Source organism: Nomascus leucogenys, chromosome 5 (assembly GCF_006542625.1).
Source record: "Nomascus leucogenys isolate Asia chromosome 5, Asia_NLE_v1, whole genome shotgun sequence".
In the NCBI taxonomy this organism is placed as follows: Eukaryota; Metazoa; Chordata; class Mammalia; order Primates; family Hylobatidae; genus Nomascus; species Nomascus leucogenys.
The window spans coordinates 795,174-823,117 of NC_044385.1; the positions used below are offsets into that span (position 1 = coordinate 795,174).

The window sequence follows — 27,944 nt, forward strand, 5'->3', positions numbered from 1 at the left end:
TACAGCCCCCAGCTGCTCACAAAACCCTTCTGCTTGCTTTATGTCGCCGCCCACCTCCCTCCTACTACTACTACCTCCCAAAATGGGAAAGCCTAAGAAGGTGGACAATTCCCTGTCGATGTGGATGTAGAGAGAAATCTTTCTGACGGTGATGGGAGCTGTGGCAGGCTTCGCTCTACCTGAACACAATTGTCATTCGTGAGGTATTCTTCCCACATACTTAATGTCTCTATCGTCCCCAAGTCTTGGCAATTGAAGCAGGTATTTCTCCCCATTTTGCAGATGCAGAAGTTCAAGAATATTAAATGGCTTAGTTGAGGCCACTGAGTAGGAAGGAGAGCAAAGAAAGACACAGAGGCTGCTGCTGCGGCTCCTGGTTCTGACCCTTCCGCATCCCAGCGTCTCCACAGAGGTAAGGAGAATCAAACAGGCTATCACCTGGGGAAGGAAGAGTGGATGCAAGAGGGGGCAAAGTGATCAATTCCTCTTCTCAGGTATTATTCATTCCAATTTTCTCAATTTGCCACAGGTGCCAGAAAATGCCGCAACATGAAAAGGGTCAACCAGAGCTTCTTAGGGGACCCCCCTAAAGCCTTCATCCTTCTGGGTGTGTCTGACAGGCCATGGCTGGAACTCCCTCTCTTTGTGGTCCTCCTGCTGTCCTATGTGCTGGCCATGTTGGGGAATGTCGCCATCATCCTGGTATCCCGGCTGGATCCTCAACTCCACAGCCCCATGTACGTATTCCTCACTCACCTGTCCTTCCTGGACCTCTGCTACACCACCACGATGGTCCCTCAGATGCTGGTCAACATGGGCAGTTCCCAGAAGACCATCAGCTATGGAGGCTGCACTGTGCAGTATGCAGTCTTCCACTGGCTGGGATGCACGGAGTGCATCGTCCTGGCCGCCATGGCCCTGGACCGCTACGTGGCCATCTGCAAGCCCCTGCACTACGCCGTTCTCATGCACCGTGCCCTCTGTCAGCAGCTCGTGGCTCTGGCCTGGCTCAGTGGCTTCGGCAACTCCTTCGTGCAGGTGATCCTGACCGTGCAGTTGCCATTCTGCGGGCGGCAGGTGCTGAACAACTTTTTCTGTGAGGTGCCGGCCATGATCAAGCTGTCGTGTGCTGACACCGCTGTGAATGACGCCACGCTGGCTGTGCTGGTGGCCTTCTTCGTGTTGGTGCCCCTGGCTGTCATCCTTCTCTCCTATGGCTTTATTGCCCGGGCAGTGCTCAGGATCCAGTCCTCTAAGGGACGACACAAGGCCTTTGGGACGTGTTCCTCCCACCTGATGATCGTCTCCCTCTTCTACCTACCTGCTATTTACATGTATCTGCAGCCCCCTTCCAGCTACTCCCAAGAGCAGGGCAAATTTATTTCTCTCTTCTATTCCATAATCACCCCCACTCTCAATCCCTTCATCTACACCCTGAGAAATAAAGATATGAAGGGGGCTCTGAGGAGACTCCTGGCCAGGATCTGGAGGCTCTGTGGATGATGAGGACGTGACATGTAGCATCTCCATCAATTAAAGAACACTGCACAAGTCTATTGTGCACTCAGAGCATCTTTCACTTAAGGAGTTAATACCCAGAGAGCTCAAAAACCCTGGCTTCAAACATCTCACTTCCTGTTATAATGCCCCAAATCCCATAGCGATAAAGTTCATTTTAAAAGTGTAATTCTAAGAGGCCATATGTTTTTAAGCATTGTTTAAAGAGACTTCAATAAGTATGTGTGGAATTATTTAACTTCCAATTTCCTGATTCTTTTCTCTTTTCCTCTTCCTGTATTTCTTTTATTCTCTCCCCATTTGTCTCTTTTCTATTACTCCTAAGTATACACAAGATGAAGTTGAAATATAATCTTATTTTACTTATAATGAATATGTGTTTTTCTCCATATACTTAAATCTCCACAAATTTTACACGACTTTTTCAAACAATTCCAGGAATTAAGTAGATTACTATCTTTTTCCTGTGAGTTTGATTTTTTTTCTCTGTAGCTCACATTTTCTTCTATAGAAAGTTTTTCCATGAAATGTAAACTAGTACAAACACTAGTACAACCACTATGGAAAACAGTGTGGAGATTCCTTAAAGAACTAAAAGTAGATCTACCATTTGATCCAGCAATCCCACTACGGGGTATCTACCCAGAGGAAAATAAGTCATTATACGAAAAAGATACTTGCTCATGCATGTTTATAGCAGCACAATTTGCAATTGGAAAAATATGGAACCAGCCGGGCGCAGTGGCTCATGCCTGTAATCCCAGCACTTCAGGAGGCCAAGGAGGATGAATCACGAGGTCAGGAGTTCAAGACAAGTCTGGCCAAGATGGTGAAACCCCGTCTCTACTAAAAATACAAAACTTAGCTGGGTGTGGTGGCACATGCCTGTAATCCCAGCTACTCAGGAGGCTGAGGCAGAGAATTGCTTGAACCCGGGAGGTGGAGGTTGCAGTGAGCTGAGATCGTGCCACTGCACTCCAGACTGGGCGACAGAGCAAGACTCCATCTCAAAAAAAAAAAAAAGAAAAAGAAAATGTGAGATATATACCATGGAAAAATACTATTCAGCCATAAAAACGAATGAAATAATGGCATTCTCAGCAACCTGGCCAGTTTCAACGTCCTAATGCCCAAAGGCTCTCTTTCTCTCTTTCAAGCTCAGCTATGTGTTTCTGATTACATTATTTATATAGGGTACCAAAGTGTTTGTAGCAGGAAGGCAGTCGGTAATAGTTCACCAAGATGCAGAAACCCAATCTCCAGTTGGTGCTGCTCAGAAGTGCTAACAAGACAAGAGTTTGCAACAGAATGTAAATCTCATACTGTTTCCCTTATAAAAATAGTCTCAGGGTTTTTTTTAAATGTCAGCTCATCTAAAAGGCATGTTTAATAATGTGATTGTTTTACATTCTTATACAAGCTCCTTATATCGACAGTTCATAGACTACACTTTGAGTAGCAAAGTGTGGCTACTTTGAGTAGCAAAGTGTGGCTACTTTGATGGCTAATTGTATAGAGGAAATAGTATTTCCATCCTGAGCAATTCCATGCGGTTTAAGAGTTGTCCATGTGTAGAGAAGCAATTAGTAAATATTTCCTTATAACTTAATGCTCTGTGAAGTATAATAGATGAAGTGTTCCTCGGATGGGATAAATCCAAAATAAGCTGTTATCAACTGAAAGCAAGAGGCATCTTCTACATAATACTTCTAGTTAGGAGTGCAGGCTCTGATACTCTCAAACCTTTCCCTCCACGATTTTCAATCTCCTATCAAAGATGAAATTCCACTCATTACAGTTAGAGTGAGGTAACTTTTTAAAAATTATCTACAATAGAATCATTTGCCAAAGTGACTTTTAAAATGCACCATACAATTTAATTTATCTTTACTGGTTTAGAGAAATAATTTGAAAAATTTCTAGGTACTCTTTTTTAAAATTAAGAAAAGGAAACAATTTAATTAAATAAATACAAAAAAATTTTACATATTCCTGAATTTTCAACTAGCTACAAAAAGCATGGATTATTCTTATTAGAAAACAAAAAACGATTACAAAAATTTTAAATAAATAAATAGCTGCCATAAAATTTCAACATATAGTCAACTAGTTCTGTGTTATGGTCAGTTAATACAAAGATAGCAGGAATTATGATATGAGCAAAAGTAAACAGAACAAAGAAGAAAAAAAGATGGGAAAAAAAGACAGTGAGAAGAGAAAAATAGAGACAAAGAAAGTGCTTTATTGAAGGAGCTAATTACATGAGGTCACCAAGAGGAACATCCTCTCACTGAGGCGCTGTGATGAGAACAACATCCGATGCTGTCATTGTCCTGGTCTTCCTCACCCGGGCGTAAAGCAGACGCCCAAGCTCTGTACACGAAGGCGTCGTCGACAAGCTCTCCTCTCCGACACTCCACCGGAAGGATCACAGAGCTGTGGTCTTGGCCTGATGGATCGCGGCTCACTCCACCTGAGGACCCCCGGCTGGAGGGCCCGGAGAACACTGGCGTCTGGCAGCCCTGTTTCCACCCCTACCAAGAAGGCTCAAAGACGACGGTCAGCTCAGGCTTTTCTTCTTGAAGTGTTTCTAACGCACTTTTTGTCTCATAATTGAAATACATTTCAGACAACCTGTAAAAGCAAATACAAAGCCTGGGTTGCACTCTTCAGGTAACTGTCTCAGAGTCGTTAACCTTAAAAGTCTCATCTCTTCATTTCCCTAAACTCCACACACTTCTAAAATGTAAAAAAAAAAAAAAAAAAAAAAGAGGGACCACAAAACTCCCAGAGTGCTCCGCGTCCTCGCCGCCGCCGCCGCCGCCGCCGCCGAGACCAAGATGGCCGCGAGACTCGGCGCCTTCTTCAAGAATGCCTGGGCCAAGGAGCCAGCGCTCGTCGTGTCCTTCGTCATCGGGAACCTCGCTGTAATTCTGCCCCCGTTCAGCCCCTACACCAAGTACTCCATCACGATCAGCGAGGCCACGCCCGACCACTACCCAGTGCCCGTCCGCGATGGTGCGAACATGCCTGACGTGCCCAGCCACCCCCAGATCCCCAGGGCCCCAGCCTGGAGTGGCTGAAGAAACTGTGAGCACCTCCAATGACAGAGAAGGCCCCTCCCACGGCTCCCAATAAAAATGTAAAAAAAAAAAAAAAAAAAAAGCTCTAAGTGCCCAATGTGGTTCCTGTTATATTTTTAACTATCTAGTTGGGAAAATTTTAAGCATACGTAAAAGTATAGAAAATAGTATAATGAACCCCCTGTGTCCAATACCCAAGTTCAACAATGAAACAGGTCATGTGAACTTGTTTCTTCTATTGCCCACCCATGGATTATTTTAAATACTGCATTTAATGCATCTATCAATAATTCACTTTGTGACACTAAAATATAATTACAATATCACTATCACACCAAAATTGTTTAACAATAATTTCTTAGTATCACAGTATGTCCAGTCAGCATTTACACTTCCTCAACGGTCTTGTAAATTTTTTTACCTTATGTTCATTTAGTCACTAACCTGATCAATTCTACACATTGCATTTGCCCAGGATGCCTCTCACATCTTTGATGTAAGTTCTTCCTCCTCTTTAATAAGTTTCCCTTGCAACTTAACTAATAAATCCGCCCATTTGTCCTGCACCATTTCTAACCATCTCAATTTGGTGGTGTTATATACTGAATGTTTGTCTTCCTTAATTCCCATGATGAAGCCCGAACCCCTAATGTGATGGTACTTAAAGGTTAGGCCCTTGGAAGGTAGTTAGAGTTAGATGAAGTGAGGGTGGGGCCCTCAGGATGGGGTGAGTGCCCTTACAAGAGAGATATCAGAGTTTGTTCTTTCTCCCCTGTCTTCTCTCCCTTGCCTCCCCTCCCTCCATGCAATCACATAGCAAGAAGGTAGCCATCTGCAAGTCAGGAAGAGAACTCTCACCAGCAACCAAATTCATCAGAAACTTGATTTTGGACTTTCTAGCCTCCAGTATTGTGAGAAAATAAATCTCTGTGTTTGAGTCACACAGTCTAGAGCACCTTGTTATCGCAGCCTGAGAAAACGGGTTGATTGCATTCATGGATTCTTCAATCTGTTTTGAGCCTGTCCCTCAGCCTGGGTCCGGAATGTCCCTCAGGGCTAGGTCAGTGACTCTGCATGTAGCAGTGTCCCCAGCTTTGACCTGACCAATCCTTCGTTTTTTCCCCCATCTCTCTTAGCTCTGGGAATGTTGGCTTGTCCTACAGCAAACGTGCTCCACTATGTTGGCACAAGGATGCAAGGCTGATTCAAACTTGTATTTATTCAAACCTGCATTCCAACAGGTTCTCAGCCTTGGGATCAATAATATGGACAGAAGTCCCTGGACTAAAGGAATTTATATTTTGGGAGCAGAGATAGATAATAAATAAACAAGAAAGTGACACAGCACATAAGATGTGCTACACTGCAGAGGAGAATGAGAAGAAAAAAGCACTTCTATTTTCAGTAGAATAGTCAAAGACAGCCTCGCAGAGAAGAAGACCTTTAAGCAGAGAATTTAGGAATGTACAGAGAATAACGCATGTGGATATTGAAGGGCAGAGAGTTCTAGGCAGGAAGAAAAGCAAGTGCAAAAATCCAGAGATGACAGTGTTCTTGCAAAACAGCAAGGAGACCACTGTACTGGGGCAGAATAAGCAAGGGTTGGGAGAAGCGGAATCTTCGGAAGCGGGAGAGGCTGGATTATGTGGGGCAGGGAAGCCACCATGAGTGAGTTTGTTGCTCTGATTATGAAATTGATAAGAAGTCACCGGACGATGTTGGCAAGAGTGATATGATGCGAGTTACGTTTTAGCTGAATCCCGTCTGCTAAAATCAGAATAACTGATGCAGGGTGGCCTGTCAGAATGCCACCATGACAATCCAGACACCAGGTGACGGTGGCTTGAGCCAAGGAGGAAGCCATGAAGCTGGCCAGAAGTGGTCAGGGAGTGGCCAGCCTGGGAAGGCAGAGCTCACAGGATGTGCTGACACATTGGACGTGGTTATAAGAAAAAAGAGTGACGACAGAACCAGAAATGTTTTGGCCTGAGCAACTTGGAGGAAGTGACCATTGACTGAAATGGGGAAGAATCAGGTTTCGGGTAGAAGAGAATAGCATGGGTGTGGATCTGGATGTGACGTTTGAGAGGTTTATCCAACCTTCAAGAAGAAAGATCAGACAAGCACGCAGACAGAGACTTTATGGACATATAATCTGGAGGCCACAGCACATATATCATGAAGCCAGAAGACCAGATAATTTAAATGAGAGAGAAAGTGTAGGGAAGAAAAATTAGCCCAGAAACTAAGCTCTGAGGATTCAACACATAAGGGTCAGGATGATGAAGAAAAGGCCAGAAAGGAGACTGAGTAGAAAGAGCTGATGAAATAGGAGAAAACCCAGGAAAGCATGTTGGCCTTAAAGCCAAGCAGTGAAAACGTCTTCAGGGAAAAGTGCGATCATCACGGCTGACAGAACCGTGGGGCTCTCCAGGAAGCTCTTACTAGAGAGGAGACAACCACCTCAGTGGTATCACAGAGGTGGGCCGGCAATGTCCTGACACGCTATTGAATTTCATGTAATTTCCCATCTTGCTGTTCCTGGAGTACTCTTTTCCCATTTAGAAATCCTCAGAAACCACCGGGTGCGGAGGCTCATGCCTGTAATCCCAGCACTTGGGGAGGCCGAGGCGGACAGATCACGAGGTCAGGAGATCAAGACCATCCTGGCTAACACAGTGAAACCCCCTCTCTACTAAAAATACAAAAACTTAGCCGGGCGTGGTGGCAGGCGCCTGTAGTCTCAGCTACTCGGGAGGCTGAGGCTGGAGAATGGCGTGAACCTGGGAGGTGGAGCTTGCAGTGAACCGAGAACGCGCCACTGCACTCCAGCCTGGGCAACAGAGCAAGACTCTGTCTCAAGAAAAAAAAAAAAAAAAAAGAAAGAAATCCTCAGAAACAAAACAACAAGATCCGCACTATAGAAAGACCCTTCCAATTCGGATGACCCACAGACGAGTTCTATGAAGTTCAGTTCCTTGTGTAGAACACAATCCCCTTTGGCCATGATCGCATGAGGGCTTGTGTTTCTTTGGGGGAATATGGGTGAAATCCAGCTTCGCCTTGGTGATTCTAATCATCTCGATGAAGTGCAATGTGTAGTTTAACCCCATATTATCTATTTTAAAAATCCACCACAACTGACCCAGGCCCAACCGAATCTTGAGTGGCTGCAAATGAAGCCAGAGCCGTCCCGGATTTTGATAATAGTCAACGTTTCCTGAGAACTCAGAGTCCCATCACGGGCATCTCTGCAGAGCACACTCACCCCAGGTTCTGCAGGAGGCAGCTCTGCTGTTTCAGCACTTCACAGAACATCATGACCCCCAGGTCGCCCAGGTCATTGTTGCCCAGGCTCAGCTTTCGCAGGCTCTGGCTGGAGGTCAGAAGTGTGGAAAGATCCCAGCAGCAGTGTGACGTGAGGTTGCAGTTGTCTAATCTGCAAAAAGCGGGTGATTTAAAGAAAATGTCCCCTTAACCATCCCCCCAGCTCCCCAAGATCTTAGCATCTTAGCCTGTCTTGTTTCAGGTGAGAAAAAAAAAAAGCACAGGAACAGAGGACTAACTAGCTTGAAGCAGCCTTGTATGCCAGTAATTATCCTTCTCTCTCCTTTTCAAATCCACTGCATTGCACAGATCAAATTAGTAACAGTGGTTTGTTCATTGATTTACCAAATTCTGTGTCTTTCCCTACATTTCCATAAAATGTAAGTGTCATACTGTCCCTCTTGTTTTGTGGTACAGAAAACTGTGATGGAAAGGACTCAAGTTCCTACCTTTATATCATCTAGAAGGACTCCTCCCAGTCCCATGATCTGTAACAAGGCAAACACTAAGAAGATACCTCACTTCTAAGATACAGATTATCTTGTGGCCACTCTGCCTGAACATCCCTCCACCCTTGGCCACCATGTGTTCTCATCGCTGTAATAAGCCAAAGGACTTACTCCAACACCTGAAGCTTGCAGTCGGGGTGCAAGAGTCCCTCACAGAGTAGCTTGATCCCCTTGTCTCCGAGAGTGTTGCCTCGCAGGTAAAGGTGCGTGAGATTCTGATTAGTGCTGAGTACCGAGGACAAAGCTGAACAACAGACTGACGTAAGGCCAGAATTCACCAACCTGTAGAAGGACGGGGAGAAGAGTCCTCAGTACCCAGCTCTTCCCCAACACTGTGCAGCTGCTTCGACTCAATGCCTTGTCCTCTCTCAGCAGCTGCAGCCTTCAGCTCAGACAGCAGGAGCCAGCATCTCGGATGTGATCTGGGGAGAGCATGACCTGCTGTCTTTGGCTGTCACAGGAGACGCAAATGATGTCTCAGCAGATGCTTTGCTGTATCAGTCTGACAGAAAGACGGCAAACTGAGCCAGTTACCCCATACTCCTCCTCCTTCTCACACAGCTTTCCTCCGGCCAGGAGTGCTTCTCAGCACCACTTCTTCCAGAAAGACATCCCAGTGGTTATCCTCAACTAATAATGCCCGTAACACTGCAGACACCTACACTGCTTTTAAATGGACAAAATGAGGATCACAGCAATTAAAAAATAAGTAGGAGCTTCTTAGATGGATAGCAGAAAGTGGGAAAGTGGGGGTAACCTTCCAGGCCAAAGGAAAAGAGTATGCAAGGATAAGGAAGATTAAAAGAACCACCAAGATGTTTCAAAACTAATTCATAGCTGGGCACAGTGATGTCCACCTATAGTCCCAGCGACTTGGGTAGCTGAGACGGGAGGATTGCTTGAGCCCAGGAGTTCAGATGAGATCGGGTGCTCTGGGTGGTATGGCTGTAGATGAGCCCAGGAGTTGAAATTCAGCCTGAGCAACATAGCAAGTCCCCATCTCTAAAACAGCAAAACAAAGCTCATTCAATATGACTCAAAATGGAGTGCAAGGTGTGGTAGGAGAGAGGGCAGTATCAGGGACAGCCTTGTGTGCTAAGCTAAGATGTCACTCTGACTACAGATAAGAACTTTTGAAGGTTTTTGAACAAAGGGTCAATGTTTTCAAATTTGCACTTTAAAAAGTTTCCTCTGGTGTAGTGATGAGTGGTAGAGGGAACCACCGAAAGCAGGGCATTTAGGACCGTCCCCCGATTACTCACTCGGCAGCCTCCTGGAAAGCCCCACTATTCAACGAGGTGGGAGGAAGAGGGCAGGAGCAGGTCAGAGAACGGGGGTGGAAGGTGGGGTATGATAATTAAGCCAATGTTGCAAATGCTCAGCATGTGTGACCCTTGAGCAGTATTGAGACAGGCAGCACACAATATGCAGCCAGACATGAGGACCTAAAGTTCAAGAGAAAAAAATGTGGCTATACCTAACACACAGCCACATGTATGGCTATACCTAACACATAAAATGCATAAAAGTTTTGACTGATTAATGCCACTTATAGATATATATCTCAAAGCAAATACACATGCATAAAACTATATATAGAAATGTGCTTTTTGCAGAGTTGTTTATAATAGTGGAAAAGAACAGTTATCCCAAAATGCATTATTTGATGAAACAAATTATGGTAAAGCACACTGAGATATTATGCAACAATTGTTAGATCTACACAAATCAGCATGGAAATTTATCCATGATAAATGAAACAAGGATATCACAGACAAATATTTATATTATGGTTCTAGTTTCAATAGATAGGGTGTCATGGATTGAATTGTTTCCTCCAAGACTTTATATGTGGAAGTCCTAGGCCCCAGTACTTCAGATTGTGACCTTATTTGGTGATACGGTTACTGAAAATGTAATTAGTTAAGATCAGGTCGTTACGAATCTAACGTGACTTGTGTTCTTTCACAGGGAAACTTGGGACATGGAGAAAGACGCACACAGACACAGGGAAGACACCAGGTAGAGATAAAGGCAATGGTGTGGGAGAGGCATCTACAGGTCAAGGAATGGCAAAATGTGTCAGCAAGATGACATTCCACCAGAAGCCAGAGAAGCATGAACAGATTCCCCACAGCCCTCAGAAGGACCCAGCCTGCTAGCATCTTAAACTCACACTTCTGGCCTCCAGAATTGAGAGACAATAAATTTCTGTTGTTTAAGCTGCTCTGTTTGTGATACTTTATTACAGCAGCTCTAACAGACTAGGCATTTAAAATACTACGTAACAATGTATTACAACTGCAACATGAAAATCACATAGGTCTTCACTCACATTACTGATATAAATACCACCCAGATCAGCATATACAGGAAATCCATTTGTCCATAATTAGCAACCAATATATGTTCACGAAGCTCTGATACTCCCTTGGATGGATTGATGGATTGATGGATGGATGGATGGATCAATGGATGGACAATAGAGGGATGGATGATGGATGGATGGATGGATAGATGGATGGATGGATGGACGGATGGACAGATGAATGGATTATATAACAATCTATCATATTAAAAAAAAAGTCTGGATGGTTGTTCATCAGACTATTGTAAATGGCCCTCTCAGAAGAGGGCTGACAAGGAGCTTTCACTTTCCACTTTGTCTGTACTATGATATGTTTACACGAAGCATGTGTTACTTTTCTAATAAAAAGTTTGTGAATGATATCTGGGTTTGAGACCTATTGTTGTTGAAATTGAGAGGTGTATGAGAATTCTCAGGGAGTTTAGAAACATTTAGTAACAACAACAACAAAAAAAGGTAAACCAGGCAGGGTGTTTGGCTCACGCCTGTAATCCCAGCACTTTGGGAGGCCAAGGCAGGCAGATCACCTGAGGTCAGAAATTCGAGACCAGCCTGGCAAACATGGTGAAACCCCATATCTATTAAAAATACAAAAATTAGCCAGGCATGGCAGTGCACACCTGTAGTCCCAGCTACTCAGAAGGCTGAGGCAGGAGAATTGTTGGAACCCGGGAGGCGGAGGTTGCAGTAAGCCAAGATTGCACCCCTGCATTTCAGCCTGGGTGACAGAGTAAGACTCCATCTCAAAAAAAAAAAACAAAAAAAACCTAAACCAGTGGTGAAATCCCCAGACCACAGGAAGAGAAGCCAATGCAGGATCCAGGGAGGGGGAAGCTATAACATTAGCAGGAAAGACTGAGCAGTGACCTAAAAATAAGAGAGAAGAAGGTTTCCAAAGAGGAAGAGAGAAATGAATTAAAGGCAGCAGATGTCAACTAAAGTAAGGACTGGGAAGGACCTGTACGACCTATAAGGACCCAGCCTGCTGATGCCTCAATCTCAGACTCTGGCCTCCAGAACTGAGAGGCAATAAACTCTTGTTGTTCAGGCCGCTCTGTTTGTGATACTTTATTACAGCAGCTCTACCAGGTTAGGTATTGACAATAGTAACTACATAGAGTGTATTACAGATGCATCAGGCACATTTGTAATTCGCTTGTTTGTCATTTGGAATTTGGAACCAGGATCACTGAGAGTCACCTGAGCGCCTACGCCTGGTCCTCTTCGGTTCCATCTGCTTTGCCTGGAAGGCTCTTCCGGCTCCTTCACAGCCCATCCCATACTTCACTTAGCACCTGCTCCAATGTCACCCGCTCAGAGAGGCACTCGCCAAACCCGAGCAGAGAAGCGCTCCTCGCCGTCACTCGTTTTTCTTATAGCTCTTATACACACTGTATAATATTGTTTAGCTTGTCTATTATCTGTTGTCATTTCCCTAAAAGAATGGTTGTGAAAACAGGATTTTGGTCTGTTTTACTCACTGCTACTGTGCCCACCACAGAGCCCCCAGAGGGCCTGCAAAATAAAGGGACCAAATCATGTTTGTTGAACAAACCTGGAGAAGCAGAAGTCAAATTGCTAAAGAAGAGTAGTATTCTAAGGCGATTTGCTGAGGAAGGGTAATACCCTCAGGCGAGGAAATGAAGGCACTGCAGGAGGACTTCACAGAAAGAGATATGGTCACAACTGAGGACTGGCTGATGGGACAGGTCCAAGGAAGTATCGGAGCTTTGTGAACAGATATTGGTTGTTAATTATGGATTATGGATTACTCCTCTGGAAGACCTTTCCTGCTGTATTTTGTCTTGAATGCTGATCTGGCTGGTATATATATTAATAATGTGAATGAATGAAGACCTATACAATTTGCTTATTGTATTTGTAGATATTATTGAACGGAATTAAGATTCAAAACTGCCTAGTCAATGGGTCAAAAGATGAGGTTTAGCAAAGCCCAATTGGAGGTCCCACCCTTAGGCTGAGAGCCAGATGAAGAAGACCTGTAGAGAGCCCACTAGCAACATCTCCTGAGGCAACGCACTGGGAATTAAGGCAGTGGCTTGGGGGGTCACAGACATTTGTCTACACTGAGTTCCGCTACCTTCTCTCTGAGTGCACTTGGACAAAGGTATGAGGCTCCCTGAATTTTATTTTCTCCTCTTTAAATTGGAGACACAGATTCCCCACCCTATAGCATCTTTCTGAAGCCAACTGAGAAAATCCATGTAAGAACATGAAAGAGCAGGTGATGCAGGGAAAGTGACACAGGAAAGTGGTACAGGGAAAGTGCATGATTATTAGTGGGTATTCTCTACTACTGTTTACTGCAGAATTCCAACATGAACCAAATGGCTTATGCAACTGCCAAAAAACATAAGGAAATCAGAGGTTCCACCAGTGAAACCATAGTTCTCTGCAACAGGAGGTAAAACATCCACCATGCATCATCAGGTCTGCGCACCACATTTCAAAGACAGACACTAACAAACCAACCTGTGTACCTGGGAGAGCATGGCTACATAGGTGAAGGTGCTGAGCCATGACACTGTTGAGGATATAGAGGCTGCAGTGTAAGAGCCCTCTCCTAGTGTAGAGGCTGCAGTGTAAGAGCCCTCTCCTAGTGCAGAGGCTGCAGGGTAAGAGCCCTCTCCAAGCGTAGAGGCTGCAGGGTAAGAGCCCTCTCCTAGCATAGAGGCTGCAGGGTAAGAGCCCTCTCCTAACGTAGAGGCTGCAGGGTAAGAGCCCTCTCCTAGCGTAGAGGCTGCAGGGTAAGAGCCCTCTCCTAGCGTAGAGGCTGCAGGGTAAGAGCCCTCTCCTAGCGTAGAGGCTGCAGGGTAAGAGCCCTCTCCTAGCGTAGAGGCTGCAGGGTAAGAGCCCTCTCCTAGCGTAGAGGCTGCAGGGTAAGAGCCCTCTCCTAGCGTAGAGGCTGCACACACTGTGTGATAACTTGCATGCTTGCAAGCATGCACACATAAAATGGGTGACTATTCATGTGAGTGCCTTGGAAGCAAGTTTTTCCCTCAACAGGCAATTGGGCTGCACCATCTCTAAGGTTTCTTCCAACACTAAGAAACTCCAGTTCCATAATCATAAATTAGCATAAATTATCTTATTAGCAGTAGTATACATTACATGCATCCAGTCCTTCAAACCATTTCTGATGTTTTTACCTCCTTACTCTACCTTCAGCTCTGCCTGACCAAAGTAACCCCCATCCACATTTTCCAAATAATTCACCTCTGAAAAGAAGTTACTCTTCTGCTATGACACCCATGAAGACTTACCCCAGTTTCTGCAGGTTACATTGTGGATTCTTGGCTTTTTCACATAAAATTGCGACTCCTGAGTCTCCCAGGGCATTCTCCCCCATGTAGAGTCTGGTCAGGGAATGGTTGGTGCTCAGGACTGATGCAAGATCCTGACAACATGCTGATGTGAGGCAGCAGCTGACCAACCTTCCATAAAGACGGCAGAATGTCAGTCATGTCTCTCACCCACGCTCCACCATAGGCAAGGAGGCACCCGTACCTGCCACTGCCTCTACTCCAGTTTACACAGGGAAAGGGAGTGGACACAAGCTCTATGTACACTTCTGATTTCCTTTTCCATTTGGTGGAATAACAAGTAAGCATTCTCCAAGCTTGCACCAATACTACATCTTCCCAGTTCCCTACATTCAGCTTTATTGTGGTAAAATACGTGTAAAATAAAATTTACCATTTTAACCATTTTTAAATGCACAATTAATGGCCTTAAGCACATTCACATTGTTGTGCAACCATCACCACCACTGTCTCCAGAACTCCTTTCATCTTGCAGAACTGAAACTCCATAACCATTAAACAATGTCTTCCCATTCCACGCTCTCCCATTGCTTGCAGCCACCTTTCTTTCTGTCTATATGAATCTGACTATTCTAGGCACCTCCTATAAGGACAATCACAGAGTATTTGCCTTTTGAGTCCAGCTTATCTTACTTAGCATAACGTTCCCAAGGCTCATCCATATTGTAGTGTGTACTAGAATTCCTTTTAAAGCTGAATGTACATATATAGCACTTTTCAACACCCTTCATCTGTTGAAAGACGTTTGGTTATTTCCACCTTTTGGCTATTGCTAATAGTGTTGCTATGGACATGGGTGTACAAATAACATGTTTGAGTTCCTGCCTTCTTTTTTTTTGCTTTTTAACTCTTCCTCTGTCACCCAGGCGGGAGTGCAGTGACGGGATCTTGACTCACTGCAACCTCTGCCTCCCAGGTTCAAACGATTCTCTTGCCTCCACTCCGAGTAACTGGGATTACAGGCATGTGCCACCATGCCTGGCTAATTTTTGTATTTTTAGTAGAGACAAGGTTTTACTATGATGGCCAGGCTAGTCTCGAACTCCTGACCTCAAGTGATCCACCTGCCTCAGCCTCCCAAAATGCTGGGATTACAGGTGTGAGCCACCGCTCCTGGCTGAGTTCCTGCTTTGAACTCTTTTGCGGATATACCCAGGAGTGGAAATGCTGGCTCCAATAGTAATTCTATATTTATTTTTTAGGAAGTGCTGTGCTGCTTTCCACAGTGGCGGCGTCGTTTACATTCTCACCAGCAACACACAATGGCTTCCATTTCTCCGCATCCACGCCAATACTTGTTTTCTAGTTTTCTTGCTTTTGTTTGATAATAGCCATCCTAATGGGTAAGAATTGGCCCTTCTATTTTTAAGCGTTTTTTTCTCTCCTTCAAAATGCAAGTCTCCCAGAAGCCTTCAGGGAAGGGCTGCATACAACATCGAGTGTCTGCATTGCTTTAGCACCATTTTTCTTATACAATGTGAGGACCCAGGGCTTGTCATGAAGTTCTAAAACTCCCTAAAGCAATGCATTACACTGGTTTTTTCTTCTTCTCAGCTAGGCAGTAGGCACTCTAAAGGCAGACATTTTCTTTTTGTTATTATTTATGCTCCTTGTCAGGGTTGAGTGTGTGGCTTTCCCCACAACAAACACTAACTGACCGAAATGCTAGACACCCAGAGACCAGCGCACGCAGTGACCTGAGCCGCCGAGGCCATTCTCACTCAAACCCCAGCCCACCGGGCCTCACTGAAGCCAGAGGGCACAGCACGCCTCGCTGGCAGATCTTCCTTCGGGGAACGGGATCGACTCACCAGAGCTTCTTTAGATTGCAGAACAGGTGCTTCAGTCCCACACACAGGAGTCTGATCCCGAAGTCCCCAAGGGCGTTGTCGCTCAGGTCCAGCTCCACCAGCTTCTGGTTGCTGCTGAGGACCAAGGAGATGTCGAAGCAGCACTCATGCGAGAGGCCGCAGCGCCCCAACCTTCATGCCAAGAACAGAGGCAGAAAGCATCAGAACACACCTGACCAGAGAGCTCTGGAATAGAGAAAGCATCAGAACACACCTGACCAGAGAGCTCTGGAATAGAGAAAGCATCAGAACACACCTGACCAGAGAGCTCTGGAATGCAGAAAGCATCAGAACACACCTGACCAGAGAGCTCTGGAATAGAGAAAGCATCAGAACACACCTGACCAGAGAGCTCTGGAATGCAGAAAGCATCAGAACACACCTGACCAGAGAGCTCTGGAATGCAGAAAGCATCAGAACACACCTGACCAGAGAGCTCTGGAATGCAGAAAGCATCAGAACACACCTGACCAGAGAGCTCTGGAATAGAGAAAGCATCAGAACACACCTGACAAGAGCTCTGGAATAGAGAAAGCATCAGGACACACCTGACCAGCGAGCTCCGGAATGCAGCACAAGGCACATTGGGAGGTCAGTCCCCAGGCTCCCTGGTCACAGCAGAGGGAGCACCTGTCAGCAAACTCCTGGCCGTAAACAGTGCTGGGTGCATTGAGATCACACCCCAGACATGTGAATGGTGCGCTCCTGGTTGGTAAGTGAAGCGGGCGGTGTGGGCCTGTGCACCCACCTCCTTCCCTCGTATTCCTAATCGTTGATGTGCCCGCAGTCGGCACTGCCCTCGCCAGTGCTGCACTCAGCTATTTCTTGTCTTTACCAACATTGTCACCCCATTGTGTTTGATTATTTCATCCCAGCCCTCCATCTATATTGAAAGGAAAAGCAGCTCTGATTCTTTTTCTCTTTCTTTCTTTTTCTTTTCTTTTTTTTTTTTAGAGACAGGGTCCCACTTTTTTGCACAGGCTGGAGTGCAATGGCGAGATCATAGCTCACTGCCACCTCGAACTCCTGGGCTCAAGGGATCCACCTGCCTCAGCCTCCTAAGTGGCTGCAAATACAGGCATGTGCTACCATGCTTAGCCATTTTATTTTATTTATATTATTATTATTATTATTTTGTAAAGACAAGGTCTCACCAGCTTGCTCAGGCTGGTTTTGAACTCCTGGGCTCAAGTGATCTGCCCACCTCAGCCTCTCAAAGTGCTGGGATTCCACATCCTCTGCTGCAGCTCTGATTCTTGATTTGTTTCACCGTCACACACATGCACACAAACACACACATACATCACTACCACCATCACCACCACCACCAGCAACAAAAACTATAATTTATCCCTGTCATGGGGGCAAGAACAACATTCTAGCTTCCTTCCAGGGCAATAGTTCATAGGTCCTGGAGCCTGTTAGACCACCTTCCTTTCTGCCCCTATACTTACACCAACTTCAAGCAAATGGACAAATGGATCTCTACTTATCTGCAAAACATCTTTGTCCCCTATCCTTCCCTGTTTGTGTCTGCCTCTCCAGAATCATACAGGGGCAATGGCAGTGGGGAGAGAATTTGGGCATGAAGTTGGAAAAATAAGGTTAAGTGTCCCAAACAGCCAGTCTCCACGGTACTACGATTTGAAATTTATCAAAAGGGCAAAGATAAAGACAGTGTGATCTATATACATAACGGAATACTGCTCAGCCATAGAAAAGAATGAAGTCACATCTTTGAAGCCACATGGATGGAACTGGAGGCCATTATCTTAAGTGCAACAACTCAAAAACAGAGAGTCAAATACCACATGTTCTCACTTACAAGTGGGAGCTAAACAAAGGGTAACATCCATAGAGCGTGGAATGATAGACACTGGAGCCTCAGAAGGGTGGGAGGGTGGGAGCCAGGCGAGGGCTGGAAAATTATTTATTGGGTACAATGTTCACTATTTGGGTAAGAGTTACACTACGGCCGGGCGCGGTGGCTCACGCCTGTAATCCCAGCACTTTGGGAGGCCGAGGCAGGTGGATCACAAAGTTTGGATCAGGGAGTTTGAGACCAGCCTAGCCAATAGGTGAAACCTTGTCCCTACTAAAAATACAAAAATTAGCCGGGCGTGGTGGCCTATGCCTGTAATCCCAACTACTCAGGAGGCTGAGGCAGAAGAACCGCTAGAACCCGGGAGGTGGATGTTGCAGTGAGCCGAGATCGCGCCACTGCACTCCAGCCTGGGTGACAGGGCGAGACTCCATCTCAAAAAAAAAAGGGGGGGGTTACAGTAAAAGCCCAGACACTACCACTGTGCAATAATATATACATGGAACAAAGCTGCACTTGCGCCCCTACATCTACAAAAATAAATAAATAAAGTAAAAAATGAAGAGCATAGCAGACAGAAAGCATTTAAGCCACGGAACAGCACAACCAAATCAGAATTTTTTTTTTTTTTTTTTTGAGACGGAGTCTCGCTCTTTCGCCCAGGCCGGACTGCAGTGGCACTATCTCGGCTCACTGCAAGCTCCGCCTCCCGGGTTCACGCCATTCTCCTGCCTCAGCCTCCCGAGTAGCTGGGACTACAGGCGCCCGCCACCACGCCCGGCTAATTTTTTGTATTTTTAGTAGAGACGGGGTTTCGCCGTGTTAGCCAGGATGGTCTCGATCTCCTGACCTCGTGATCCTCCTGCCTGGGCCTCCCAAAGTGCTGGGATTACAGGCGTGAGCCATCGTGCCCCGCCTCAAATCAGAATTTTCTAAAGGACCATCTTACTTTTGTGCGGAGAATGGTCGGGTGAGGGAGAAAGGCAGACACAGGGAGACCAAAGAGCCAATATTCATTCAGTGTGCACTTTTGGTCACCAATAAGTACTAAGATGTCTGTCCAGGTGTGGCAAAGATGACGGCAAGACAAACAAATGCAAACCCTATCCCCGGGGAGCTGATGGTCTAGGAGGTCACTGCGTGTCCAGGCAAGTGGTAACGGTTGCTGGATCTGGGCTGGTGGGGTGAGGACGAGGAAAAGTGGAGAACAGCTCGGGTAGGAGGAAAAATTGATAAGACTGGTGACAAGGTGAGCGTGTTGAGCCGGAGAGGGAGGTAGCAAAATGTCCTAGAGTGGCGGACTTTAACACTTGCTGTGCGGCTCCTCAAAAATGCAGACGCCTGCATGCGTCCACAGAGCAGGGAATGAGACAGAGCTAGTGAGACGGCCCAGGCACCAGCGTGGTATGGCGTGTGAATCTGATTCACGGTGTGGGAGAGAGCAAGCACATTATTATTATTATTATTATTATTTTGAAATGGAATCTCGCTCTGTCACCCAGGCTGGAATGCAATGGCACGATCTCGGCTCACTGCCATCTCCACCTCCCAGGTACACACGATTCTCCTGCCTCAGCCTCCCAAGTAGCTGGGACTACAGGTGTGAGCAAGCACATTATTAATAAAGTCACAGGAGATTCCCTGTGACATTTCAACCCATACAAAGCATTCTGACCAGGCTGGGCAAAGTGATGAGACCACATCTCTACAAAAAAAATACAAAAATTAGCCAGCATGGTGGCGCGTGCCTATAGTCCCAGCTACTCAGGGGAGCTGAGGTGGGAGGATTGCTTGAGCCTGGGAGGTCGAGGCTACAGTGAGCCATGATCACACCACCACACTCCAGCCTGGGTGACAGAGGGAGATCCTGTCTCAAAGAAAAAACAAACAATTTTCATAGTTTTTAGCTGAGGTTGCCATTGTTGTAAATGGCAAATTCTCCAATTCTTATCTATGAAATGGCCCATGAGGAAATGGAATATATCGAGCATCATGGTCTTTTCAAGAAATGACATTTTTTTCAGTTCCTCCTTCATTCTTCCCCACACAAAACTTCCCCAGCTGGCCACCAATCCATTCTACCTTCTCACTTGTTCTGGGCTGAACTGTGCCTCCCCAAAACTTACATGTTGAAGCCCTAATCCTCAAGACCTCATAATGTGGCTGTTTTGGGAAATGGGGTCTTTAAAGGAGTGACTGGGTTAACATGAGGTCTTGTGTAGTCATGCGTGACTGTGCCGAATCCATCAGGACTGCTGTCCCGAGAGAAGAGGAGACCAGGCCACTCTTCAGAGGGAACACGGCATCAGTACACAGGGAGAAGAGGGCATCTACATGCCAAGGAGGGCGGCCTCAGAAGAAACCAACCCTGCTGACACCTTGATCTTAGACTTTCAGCCTCAGAACGGCAAGAAATTTTTGTTGTTGAAGTCATTCAGTCTGTGGCACTTTGTTACAGCAGAAACCACACCACCGGCGGGCGTGATGGCTCACGCCTGTAATCCCAGCATTTTGGGTGGCCGAGGTGGGCGGATCACCTGAGGTCAGGACTTTGAGACTAGCCTGGACAACATGATGAAACCCCATCTCTACTAAAAATACAAAAAAATTAGCTGGCTATGGTGGTGGGTGCCTGTAATCCCAGCTACTCAGGAGGCTGAGGCAGGAAAATCACTTGAACCCAGGAAGCAGAGATTGCAGTGAGCTGAGGTCACGGCATTGCGCTCCAGCCTGGGCAATAAGAGAAAAACTCCTCCCCAAAAAAAGAAAAAGAAAAGAAAGAAACCACACCAGCAACCTGGTCCTGAAGATCTTTCTCCAGTCTGTTTCTTTCTCTCTCTCTCTCTCTCTCTCTTTCTCTCTCTCTCATATGAACTTGCACTCACACAGATCACATGCACGGGGACTCACCACAATCTCTGAATGTTACAGCCAGGATGCTGGAGCGTTTCACACAACACTGTCATCCCTGGGTCCCCCAGAGAATTGTCACTGAGGTCCAATTCAGTTAGACTCTGGCTGGTGCTGAGAACTGAAAAGAGGCCCCGGCAAAAACTGGAAGTGAGATGGCTGTTCACCAATCTAGGAATTAGAAGGAAGACAGAAAGAAAAGAAATCAGCCTCGAATAATAACTAACTGGAGCTGGGGGCCGGGGGGCCTGGCACCAGTTCAGAGAAATGCCTTTCGGGGATTAAGAAATGGGTCACGAAACCAAAAATTGTTCCCAGAGAAATGAAGAGGGCTGGATGAGCCTTGGTAAAACCAGTTCTGCCTCCTCTCGGACGGACAGCATGAGCCTGTGACTGTGGCTGACTGTGGCACCCCACAGCCTGCTCCCCAGTGTCCTTCTCCTCTCGCTCTTACCAGTCCACTGTCCCAACATGGCCCTGAACGTTCTATGCTGGGTGATCAGAGGGCAGTCCTCACTCCTGGCTACACAATAGCATCAGGAGTGCTCACAAAAATCCTCAGGCCAGGCTGGGCATGGTGGCTCACACCTGTAATCCCAGCACTTTGGGAGGCTGAGGCGGGCAGATCACCTGAGGTCAGGAGTTCAAGATCAGCCTGGCCAACATGGTGAAACCTTCTCTCTGCTAAAAATACAAAAATTAATTGGGTGTGGTAGCATGAGCCTGTAATCCCAGCTATTAGGGAGGCTGAGGCAGGAGAATCACTCGAACCTGGGAGGTGGAAGTTGCAGTGAGCCAAGATCATGCCACAGCACTCCAGCCTGGGCAACAGAGCCAGACGTCATCTCAAAAAAAAAAAAAAAAATAGCAAGCCCAGGCCACATCCATGGAAATAAAATCAGAATCTCTGAGGTGGAACCAGATGAATTTTTTAAATTTTTTTTTTAGATGAAACCCAAGTTGGAATGCAATGGCATGATCATAGCTCACCGCAGCCTCAAACTCCTCGGCTCAAGCAATCCTCTTGCCTCAGCCTCCCAAGTAGCTGAGGTTACAGGCACGCGTCACTGTGTCCAGCTATATGGATCTTTTTTAAAGGTCCAGGTGACTCCAACATGCAGTCACGTCTTTGCTTTTGTTTTCTGTAGAGAAGTGCTCTCACTTTGCTGCTGAGGAAGGACTTGAATTCCTGGCTTCAAGCAATCCCCTCATCTTGGCCTCCCAAAAACCTAGGATTACAGGCAAGAGCCACTGCACCCACACGTGCAGCCACCTTTGAATCACCTGCAGCTCTCCTTCAAATGCAAAGTCTAGCTCTCTAGGTCTAAGACTGGGTCCACAATCCTGCATTTCTAACAGATGCTCAGGCTTCTGGTTCTCAGAAGGGACTGGAACATACAAAGCAAGCCCCTGCCCTCAGAGGAAGGCAGCTGCCGTCTAGAAAGACGGGTGCTGTGCCCCCTACCAGGGCTCCAGTCAGAGTCTGTCTTCAGAGGAAGGCAGGTGCCATCTAGAAAGACGTGTTTTGTTACGGCAGACTGATGGATAAAGACAACTGTCTTTTTTCCAGTCACTCGGAACTGTTTGCTGCTGTAGGAAGCCATACCCTGCTTTCCCACGCCTGCCCTCTCTCTACACACCGTAAGCCCCCAGCCTGGCTGCCCCTTGCCTTCTCTCTCTCACTGCCCATCCTCTGGAAGCTGGCCGAGCGGGGACGCCCACGCCCTGCTGGTCAACAGGTTTGTCCCCTTGTGCTTTGGACACTCTGCAAGTTTCCTTGTCAGAGCCCGTGACCCCCTCCCCAACATCTGCACTTGTTTCCGGACTGTCCCACAGCCAGACCTCAAGTCCCTGTGACCAGGACTTCACCACCACTGCGGCCCTGTGGGCAGTCAGTCCCTCATGGCCAAACCACGACTAGGAAGGTGGTCCTGGTCGTGGTAATGTCAAGGGATCGAGAAAGCTGAAACTCACTGTTGCCCGTGGAAGGGCCGAGCCTCCTGTTTCCCTTAATTTTGCCCCATGTCAAGTGTCTTCTATCCAGGTTACACTCACACATCAGAGGGTGGCCACCTTCCTGCAACCGCTGTGGGTGGTCCTTCTGTAGGAGGCACTGAACAATAAACCCAGAAGGGACTCGGAAGCCAGGCGACTCAACCTCTTCATTGTACAGACTTGGCCACTAGCTTCCAACCACCCAGCAAGTGTGTGAACAGACCCAAGAACAGGGGCTTTTGGCAACACCCAGTACAGAGCAACATGGGGGCCTAGAAGGAGGGTCTCCACGTTTCTGCTCTATTTCCCTTGATTTACCTTCATCATGTTTTTTTCCAAGGAAACTGTGTCTCTCTCCACTGTCACCTGCACACACTTTTTCTCAGACTGCAGTCGTGACTTGGCTCATACCAGTCTTCAGTGCCAGAATTCCTTTAATTTCTTCTCTATGCACCCAGGTCCCACCATTCCTTAAAGGAGGCTTAGACTGCATGTTTCTAAGAAACATCCCCCCAGCCTCCAGCTCAGAGGCCCTCTGTCCCCTCGCTCCTGGGACACAGACTCTCTGGCATTGTTCTGCCCCACAGACATTGGCTGACTCTTAGGCACTAGCGCTCCAAGTAGCTTACAAGCAATTTCAGTTGACAAATATTCGTAGGCAATCCTACATCCCACTTAATACCTTGTGCTAAACTGGCATTCCCCAAACATTTGTTCCTTGTTTTATTGTTTTTTTTCCTCATCCAATTTATCTACCTACCATACGTCAATCTTTGCTCATGAAGGGTCTAAAACAGATGGTGGTGGCATTATGATGTAGCGGTGGCAACTGTATTTGGAAGATAGTTGGAAAGAGATGAGAGGAGGCAAAGCACCAAGAAGAAGCTGGCGAGGAAGCAAGAAGAAGCCCCTGGAAGCCGAGTGTCCTTACCCATGGGAACAGGCAGCATGAGAGGAGCCCGGGAGGACACACTGCACTATATCAAGGTGTCGGCCTTCCTTTTCCTCCTCCTCTTCCTCCTTGGGCATGTTATGGAGAAACCCCAGGGACAGTGACTCCACCCGATGACAGTTCTCAATGCAAAAGGAAGAAACCACGTGGTCCATTCTGGTGGAGAGATTGATCTCAATCTTGGGGAAATAGTCCATGGCCCTTTGCACGAAGTCCTCCTCCTGCATCTCGTACAAACAGTAGAACAGTTCCAGCTGGCTGGGCTGGATCTGCAGCTTCTTGGCTTTGGCTTTCACTTCAATCCATTTCAGCAGCTCCAGCCTGATTTGCTGAGAGATCTTGCAACTTAATTTCTTCTCCAAGTAGGAGGTCCTCTCCTGGTTTACCAGGCCAAAGAGGAAACGTACAACAAAAATCAAATACCCCTTTTCGAATTTGCCATAGTTTTCCAGAAGGACGGTCACATCTCGGCTGGGAAGCTTCAAACGACTCCCTGGAAGGTTCGTCCTTCCTTCCTTTTCCTCTTCCAGCAAGTAGTACATGGCGGCAAAGAACTCCTGGAAAGTCATGTGGATGAAGCTGTAGAACTTCTCGCAGTCCACTTCCTTCTGGAACAGGTTCATCCTCAGGAAAGCAGACACATCCGCCTTCTGCAGCCCATGATTCCTGAGGTCGGACTCCTCAAATAGGATTTTCTGGTTCCAGATTCCATCTGCAGCCAAAGAGCAGAGCCCCCAGAGGTGGGCGCAGAGGCGGTGCTCCTGGCTCCCTCCCCGGGGCTGCAGCAAACTGGAAAGGAAGAAGACGTACACCGCAGTGGTGGTCTTGGATGTCTGGGCAAGGCTCTTGCCACTCTCCATCTGCTGTTTCAGTCCAGTGCACACGATCCAGCAGACCAGGGGGATGAAGCACATGGTGAAGAGGACCTCATTCTCCTGAATCAGACTGAAGGCTGCCCTGGCTTGGGCCTCATCAGAGAAGTACTTGAAGAAGTACTCTTTCCTTTTGGCCTCGGAGAAACCCAGGATCTCCACATGCCGAGGATGGTCCAGCAAGTGCTGCAGTTTCTCCAGGGCCACAGGTCTCGTGGTGATGAGCAGAGAGGCCTCGGGAAGCAGCTTCTTTCTGATGAGGCTACTCAGGAGAATGTCTCCCCGCTCGGCCTTCTGCCAGTCAGTGCAGAGCGGTCCTATGTGCTCATCAAAGGCACCTTGCAGCTCGTCGAAGCCATCCATGAGGAAGAGGATTCTGGAGGGTTTTCTCACGATCTTGTGGATGGGCGGGTTTGGGTCGGGGCAGCAGCTCATGATCAGGTCCCCCAGGCTCCTCTGTGTCACAAGGCTCACCTCCCGACAGTGGATATAGAACAGATAGTCAAACCTGTCTTGGTAGAGTGTCCCCGACGCCCAGTCCAACATAATCTTCCTCGCCAGGATTGTTTTCCCAATCCCTGCTGCTCCCTGGAACACCACGGTGTGCACAGGCTCAGAGTGCTCATCATCGGGGTCAAACAGCAACTCCATCTTAATGGGACTCACGGGGCTCTCACACGTCTTGGTCTTGCCGATGGCCAGAAGCTCCTGCTCCCTCTCCTGCTGGCTCCGGTGCTCCTTGATGAGGCGCAGTCGTGTGTAGCGTTTGTTGAGGCTCACACGTTCACCCAGACGGGCATTCCTGTCTTCAATGCACTGGAATCTGCTTCTCACGTACTTTCTGTACTTCTTACAGTAATCTACGGCAAAGACAGGAAGTTAGGGGGAAAGCCCACACACATCCACCTGAGATGCGCTCTCAACAGGGGCCTGTCATCAGAAATGAGTGGTAACCGGAATGGAGAAACGGAAGGGGCAGCTCCTCTCCACTGGGTAGGAAAGGTGCCGAGAATCTCTGGTGTCAAGTTTTTAAGATACACAGTTTAGCAGAAGGCCCGTCTGTATGTGCAGCCACCAGCCCAAAGATCCTTTGAATCAATCTTATTCCTTTAAGTAATCTGCATCCCATGCCTTATCAAACTTGAAACGCTTAATCACCCCCACTGGCTCTGGGACTGCAAGAGCCACACAAACCTGAATCTGTTTCTTCAACTGACAATGGATTTCCTGAGACAGGCCTTTGCATCCCAAAGGGCAGGAACCTATAGTAAGGCCAAGTTACCCAGCTGCTCAGCTTCACAGAGCCTCCTGAACCAGGTCTTAAAACTCAACTAGAAGCACCACCCCAGTTGCTTACCTTTCTTCTGTTTACAAATAGAGATTCTCGAAAGGTACTCCAGTAAACCCACCCACTCCTCTTCAATGCTGTCTTCCTGGCATATCACGGCGGGATTAGAAACACGTGCGTTATCTGAACCTAAAAGGGGGAAAAAAGGTGTCAAAACCCAGAACTATTATCACAGAGGATGCAATTGAAACCTGGCCTAATATTTGGCATCAGAGAAGAGACTCCAAACATCTCCCAGATCAAAACATGGCTCTGAGTTGCGGAGGACAGGTGTCAGTCAAAAGTCTAGTTGGGAGCACTTCTGCACTCCTAGTTTCAAAACAACTTCTGCATGTGTTCCCACTGTCCTCAGTCTCAGAATCTCTTCCTCAGGCCTGGAAATCAATCAGCAAACATGCGAAACAGGCTAAGTTTCTTTTCCGTCGTTTGCTTTTGCCTGCCCCTGGCAGCCTGACTGTGAGGGCATCTCCAAGCTCTCCTATATCCCCAACGCGGCCGTGGGCTAAGAAAGGTCACCCTTCCCTGACCCCAGTTCCCTGCAATCCATTTCACACACATCTTCTATTGTCAAGTCTAGATGCCCAGTTCTTCAAGAGTGAGAATGACCAGTCTGTTTCATGCCTAATCTGGTGGCTGAGAATCCTGGCTGACTTTAGAATCACCCAGAAAGCTTTGAAAATATGGACTTCAGGACTCCACGCCCAGACGTTCTTTTTCAGTCCCTCTGAGGTGAGGCCCAGGAACCATCACATACTAAAAGCTCCCAGGTGATTCCAGCATGCATCTGTGTTGAGAATCACAAATCCAAACAGTCACTAGATAGCATATCTTAAGAAGGCGTTCTATAGGAGAAATTCAGGTTAGGTGAAACAAGAGTTAGTCACTAGGGGAAATACATAAGACAGATAACTTCAGGTGGGCAGGAATCTACGAGTAACATAAATGATTTTTTTTTTTTTTTGAGACAGGGCCTCACTCTATTGCCCAGGCTGGAGTGCAGTAACACAGTCACGGCTCCCTGCAGCCTCAACCTCCTGGGCTCAAGTGATCCTCCCACCTCAGCCTCCAGAACAGCTGGGACTACTGACAGGTGCCACCACGCCCAACTAATTTCTGCATTGTTTGTAGAGACAGGTTCTCACTATGTTGCCCAGGCTGGTCTCAAACTCCTGGGCTCAAGCAATCCTCCCATCTTGGCCTCCTGAAGTGCTGGGATTACAGGCATAAGCCACCGTGCCTAGCCCATAAAAGACCTCTGACAGCTGTCTACTTGCTAACCATATCACAAAACAAAATCCAAACAATCTATGCTAAAACCAAAACCTCATTTTTTTTTTTTTTTAAGAGACAGAGTCTTGCTTTGTTCCCTAGGCTGGAGGGCAGTGGCATGGTCATAGCTCACTCCAGCCTGGAACTCCTGAGCTCAAGCGATGCACCCACTTCAGCCACCTGAGTAACTGGGACTCAGGTAGGAGCCATCACAGTAGATTAGCCAAAGTCTATTACCTAAAACCTAACCCCACCCCAGGAAACAAACAAACCAACTTCTAACCCTAGTTATAACTTTTCTGCCTCAAAATCCAGATATGGAAGCAAAGATGGTATAGTGGTTAAGAGCTGGGCTTTGATCAAAGACATGCCCTGCTTTTTACCCCAGCTCTGGTTATGGCTGGAAATAAGCCATGGGCCAGTTAAAATCTCTTCCAGGCTCACTTCATTCACTTGCAGAAGGGATAATACCAGAAGCTATTTCATGGGGTTCTTGAATGTGCCATAAATTCCATAAACACTGCGTAGCAAAATACTTCTACAGTTGTGATTATGACACTTTCATTTGGGTATGTGGGTATATAAGTACTGACACAATGATAATGGCTTTATTTATTTATTTAGAGATGAGGTTTCACTATGTTGCTCAGGCTGGTTTTGAACTCCTGGGCTCAAGCGATCCTCCCACCTTAGCCTCCTGAATAGCTGGGACTACAGCTGACAGCCATTGCAGCAACTGGTTTCTGACCTCCCCTGGCTGCACACTCCTGTCTGTTT

General features: G+C 46.9%; 2 protein-coding genes and 1 pseudogene across 3 annotated transcripts in view; 2 read left to right on the forward strand and 1 right to left on the reverse strand.

Moving 5' to 3' along the window:
- Positions 1 to 531: 531 nt before the first annotated feature.
- LOC100583944 (olfactory receptor 2B11) lies at positions 532 to 1,573 on the forward strand. Its single transcript, XM_012506508.2, has one exon. The coding sequence runs from the start codon at positions 550 to 552 to the stop codon at positions 1,501 to 1,503; it is 954 nt and encodes a 317-aa protein (XP_012361962.2). The 5' UTR covers positions 532 to 549; the 3' UTR covers positions 1,504 to 1,573.
- A 2,159-nt stretch (positions 1,574 to 3,732) lies between these two features.
- The window catches only part of NLRP3 (NLR family pyrin domain containing 3), a 29,281-nt gene continuing 5,069 nt past the window's right edge, over positions 3,733 to 27,944 (reverse strand). The window contains exons 4-11 of one of the 2 annotated variants that reach the window (XM_030812479.1): positions 25,908 to 26,027; positions 23,658 to 25,410; positions 20,732 to 20,902; positions 15,961 to 16,131; positions 14,090 to 14,260; positions 8,549 to 8,719; positions 7,870 to 8,040; positions 3,733 to 4,152 (exon numbers count right to left, since the gene is read on the reverse strand). In XM_030812479.1, coding sequence (XP_030668339.1) covers positions 4,053 to 4,152; positions 7,870 to 8,040; positions 8,549 to 8,719; positions 14,090 to 14,260; positions 15,961 to 16,131; positions 20,732 to 20,902; positions 23,658 to 25,410; positions 25,908 to 26,027 — 2,828 coding nt within the window. In that variant the 3' untranslated portion in view covers positions 3,733 to 4,052. The remainder of the gene's footprint in view (positions 4,153 to 7,869; positions 8,041 to 8,548; positions 8,720 to 14,089; positions 14,261 to 15,960; positions 16,132 to 20,731; positions 20,903 to 23,657; positions 25,411 to 25,907; positions 26,028 to 27,944) is intronic. The other variant, XM_030812480.1, reaches the window with a different exon arrangement.
- On the forward strand, positions 4,359 to 4,601 carry LOC115835075 (annotated as a pseudogene).